Source organism: Littorina saxatilis, linkage group LG7 (assembly GCF_037325665.1).
Source record: "Littorina saxatilis isolate snail1 linkage group LG7, US_GU_Lsax_2.0, whole genome shotgun sequence".
NCBI classification, from domain to species: Eukaryota; Metazoa; Mollusca; class Gastropoda; order Littorinimorpha; family Littorinidae; genus Littorina; species Littorina saxatilis.
This window is the reverse complement of record NC_090251.1, coordinates 56,309,704-56,314,703: the sequence shown is the minus strand read 5'-3', so window position 1 is coordinate 56,314,703 and position 5,000 is coordinate 56,309,704. Positions and strand designations below refer to the sequence as shown.

At 41.1% G+C, this 5,000-nt stretch overlaps 1 protein-coding gene across 1 annotated transcript in view; it reads right to left on the bottom strand.

The window, feature by feature from the left end:
* Positions 1–5,000, bottom strand: part of LOC138971861 (uncharacterized) — a 77,725-nt gene that overhangs the window by 1,045 nt on the left and 71,680 nt on the right. The window contains exon 4 of the mRNA XM_070344693.1: positions 1–1,390. This exon is cut by the window's left edge and continues 1,045 nt beyond it. Within this exon, the coding sequence (XP_070200794.1) occupies positions 1,323–1,390 (68 nt within the window). The 3' untranslated portion in view covers positions 1–1,322. The remainder of the gene's footprint in view (positions 1,391–5,000) is intronic.

Here is a 5,000-nt window from a genome sequence, read left to right as displayed (position 1 = left end):
CCTACTGGAAGATTACCAGTTTCCAGTATGTTAAAATAGGCTTAACCTATCTACTGCTGGACTTACATCAGAACACTAACAGATTAAACTATACATGAATCGCGAGACAAGCGGCAAGAGAAGAGATTTTTGGAAAAAATACAGGTGAATGAGCAAGAAGGCAGAAAAAAGAAAAGAATTCATGAAGAAAAAGAGAGCATGACAGGAAAGAGGAACCAAAAATCTACCTAACAGCAAACTAGAAAGCTCCTGCGGTTCCAAAAACAGGAGGGGCCTTTAATTTCATAACCGCAGTGCCCCACTGCGGGAACAGAGAAAATATGCTGTACATGTTTTTAAGCAATAAATGTGAGATTCAAGTGTGTTCTGCCGCGTGTGTTTTTACCTGTGAAATATAACGTGAAGCGTACACACTTACATAATCGTTAGTTAACACCCTGGAGGTTATATGTCGAGCAGTTTCTCGACGTTGGAAGACGTGAACAGGTCAGGATGCATATATTATTTGTTCTCCACCCACAAACAATGATTTAATGTTCATTCAGTGACAACAAAAACAAGCACTAAGACGAGTGAAGATAGACATGTACAATTCATCACGATATCATAACATAACAATAGACATACACCATTTAGAATAGAAGACCAAAACATCTAAAATTCTTGTAAACGAGAAATGGCATTTAAAAAAAAGGAAAGAATTTGAACAATGGCAAAATTGTTAAGTCCCCCTACCCTTCGTATAAACCCAACAAATCCTTTACAAAAACAAAGCACACACGAACAAAACTCGCAGTGTGTGTGTCACAGTACCAGTGTGACTGTATACACAAGGCCTTTCCTTGCCTCATCCAGTACTTATCAAAAGGACCTAACATATAACAATCAAAGCAAAACAATCTACTCTATATATCTAGGCTGACGCTGATATTCAAACGTGTTCAACTTTATGTACACGTGACATAAAAGATGTGTCAAAATTTTGAGCTGACCTGAGTGATACGAGTGATATAAAGGCACAACATTCAATATTCATCGTGAAGAAAACTTGAGAGAAAAAACGGTAACACTGACATGACAAAGACAATCAAATGCATTCAAACCCCAGCCCTAAAAAGTTCTAATTAGGTAGCACCAAACACAAATGCCCCCCCCCCCCCCCCCCTTCCCTTTCACCCCTACCCCCCTAGAAACGTAAGTCTTGGTCAAAAGCTGTCTTTTAATTTCACGGTAAGGAGGAACTGGTATTGAAAACTAAAAGAAAGAAAAAAGAAAAGAAAAAGAGATTCAAAGAGAATATGGAGTTAGCCCGGAAGTGAAAGTTACAAGATGAGAGCGAGGAAGGTGGACAGCAGTGTGAAGGCTGTCATCTTCAGTCCTTCGGCGCCACCTAAAACAGAAGACATTTTGCTTTACGATCATCACTGGGGTGGTTTAAACAATGTTTTATTGGTTTAAACACAATTTCATTCAGAATTTCTTTGCATGAACACACAGCACTCAAGCAAATGCTTATATCATGTTTTATTACTGTTTACACATTGCTAAAAGTACATACAGTTATAGATATGAAAACAACAACAACAAGAAATTCCTCCGAGGTAGGAAAAACACCCCCGTTCTTACCATTCTCACTGCCACCAACTGAGAAGATAATTTCTCTTTGACCATTAATATGTCCCTCTATAAGTCCTTGTAGAATCTTAATCCACCAATAACTCCCTAACCGTGTGTTTGACTGGTCCCGATTTTTGTAAGGACCGTCTCAGGAATGTATAGAACCTGTTCACCAAGTTTGGTGACGATCGGTCCGTTCATTCTTGAGATCTATATGCGAACACAAACACACAAACAAACAAACAAACACATCGACCGAATCCTATACACACCCCTATACCGGGGGTGTAACTAGCCTATGGCTTATAGTGCTGTCTTCCAAAACAAACACACTTACAATCAAAAATAAATAAACAGATGGCAGACAAGAAGGTTATTACATAATATGCACAAATCAAAACCAAACAAGTCAATCAGTCTAACACAAAACAAAAATCCAAATTAAGAAGATAGAAAAGAGTGGGGGAAAATCTAACCAAAAGTATGCACAAATAATAGTTAGATTAATCCCATTGAGAAGGAAAACAAACAAACATGGGGACAGGCATACAAAGAGAGAGAGAGAGAGAGAGAGAGAGAGAGAGAGAGAGAGAGAGAGAGAGAGAGAGAGAGAGAGAGAGAGAGACAGAGACAGAGACAGAGACAGAGACAGAGACAGAGAGACAGAGAGAGAGAGAGAGAGAGAGAGAGAGAGAGAGAGAGAGAGAGAGAGAGAGAGAGAGAGAGAGAGAGAGAGAGAGAGAGACAGAGAGAGAGAGAGAGACAGAGAGAGAGAGACAGAGAGACAGAGAGAGACAGAGAGAGACAGAGAGACAGAGAGAGAGAGAGAGACAGAGAGAGAGAGACAGAGAGAGACAGAGACAGAGAGAGAGAGAGAGAGAGAGAGAGAAATTCTGTGTGTGTCTAGTTATTTATAAACGATAATAAGACAAACGGTTGCTATGTTTAAAAGCACGTATCTCGCAGTGCTCTAAGAGGATTGTTTCCCTTGCATGGCTTTGACGAAAAAGACGCGTTTTAAGGGAGAGAACCCCACAAAGCCAATGGAAAAAAAGTGGTTGTTTCCCTTCCCTTGTCGCGTCTGTACCTGTTTCTCTCGTGCAGTCGACGATGCTGACAAGTACAAGTCATGGCCTCAGTTCCAAAGCACAATTTGAAGATTTGTCTTTTCGTGGAATGTTTGATAAGGAGAAAATTGTTCCAGAAAGGTTTTATTTCTTCTTCATCATTGTGTGTCTATAAATGCTATGCTAACGGCAGACGCATTTTTGTCCCATGTTGTTTTAACTCACATATCAAATGTGTGTTCGTCACCAGAGTTGATAACCCTGAAAAAATGCATCCAGGGTTGGACACCGAAGTTTGCCCCTTTTTAGTATGTTGCTGTGTTGTCATGTGTAAACATATGTGTAACGTTTTCTTTAATTATATACGATACCGATATTAGCACAGTGTGGCTGTGATCTTTCAAGTAATGTTCTACTGATATGTTGAAGTCATCAAGACAATCCTCGTTCTCAAAATTGTTGTCGCTTGGTCGGCATAATTATATGTGGAAGAAGTGACAGAATGTTTACGTGACGCCATTCAGGGGCGGGTCACATCATTTTTAAAGGTACTGAATATCACAATGAAAATAGTATTTTACACTTTTGACGCAAGCATGCATGCAGCCATACCTTTTTTTCTATCTATAGTTACACTGGGTTAGACCACTGAGTTATATTTTGTTTTATAGACCCGGCTTCTGTTGCAGGATATAAATCACGGCGTAACTGACACAAGTTAAAATAAAAAAGTAAATGCGTTTTTGAATGGAAAGTCTAGTAAAAATATTACAATACCAATATTTGAGTATTTGAAAGGGAAAGTCGCTTGTTCGTTTCAATGCTTGTTATTCTCTCAAGTGCCAGGAGACTGGGTCCGCCTAACTCTCACTATTGCACACTCATATCGTCTATTTTTAGAGCGCTTTACATCCCGTTGTTCGTTAGATTTTACAATACCAAACATAATTATAATTAATTTTCACTTTTGGCACTACAATGCCACCATAAAGTGGTTTAACACGCCCAAGGTACCCGTGGCATTGACTACCAGAACGGTTACCGTGCGGTGAGGTGTTGGCTGGGTGCCAGAATCTGCTGACTACAATAACAGCTGCAGGCTTGAGACTGCTGAGACAGTGTAAATAGCCTATCCTCTTTTTCTCACCCCCACCCCAGAGGGGGTTACAGAGACACATCTCTGGCCTCCTCACCTGATCCCCTTCCCATGCCTCTGTAGACAGAGGGTGCCATAAAGGCGTTGATGAATAAACCGACATAAAGTCGCAGCCCTGTACATATGTTTTTAACCGGCCAGTATAGGTCCTAGGGAGGACCGGGTTTGCTTTTCGCCAGTTGACTAGCCGCCGAATCCACAAGTACGTAGAGGGTGCCTCGGCTTCTCCACCACGACCCTCCTTGGTCTGACACTCACTCCTTTGCCATGATCAGTCGGATGCCACTTTTCACAATTTTATTCTAAAGTACCAACAAATCAAATCAATTCCCTTCCGGAATAGCAACGTTCCACGTTTCTTGAATACAAAAGCATTTCTGCCTCGGAATGAAAGAATAAATCTCTACAATCGTGTATCTCCTGCAAGGAATTGATTTTAAATCCTGTTCTTCCAGCATTTCCATTACGGAAAGTAAAAGTTTTTTTTGTTGTTTTTTTTGTTTTTTTTTTGTTGTTGCTCATCTTCACCCAGGCACACATCGTAGAGCTTCGGCTCTGATATCTTTGACCCAAATTGCTCTTGCTCTAATGGGACTGGGTGGCCGAGTGGTAACGCACTTGCGCTCGGAATCGAGAGGTTGCGTGTTCGACCCTGGGTCAGGCCGCTATTTTCTCCCCCCTTTCCTAACCTAGATGGTGGGTTCAAGTGCTAGTCTTTCGGATGAGACGAAAAACCGAGGTCCCTTCGTGTACACTATATTGGGGTGTGCACGTTAAAGATCCCACGATTGACAAAAGGGTCTTTCCTGGCAAAATTGTATAGGCATAGATAAAAATGTCCATCAAATACCCGTGTGACTTGGAATAAAGGCCGCGAAAGGTGAACATTCGCCTAACAGGCTTGAGGTTTGCTGGTCGATGTGAATGCGTGATATATTGTGTAAAAAATTCCATCTCACACGGCATAAAGCGCTTTGAACTTCGGATAAGGCGCTATATAAATAAAGAGAATAAGAATAAGGTCGTTAAACTGTATTTTCGTCGAGACTGCTGAGGTCTGTTCCTGGAATGCAATGTCCTACTACCATCGTACGTACACCAGTCTCTCAAAGATCTTGTTGGCTACGCTCTCCACGTCAACCCTTCTTCTTCCTCGCCAG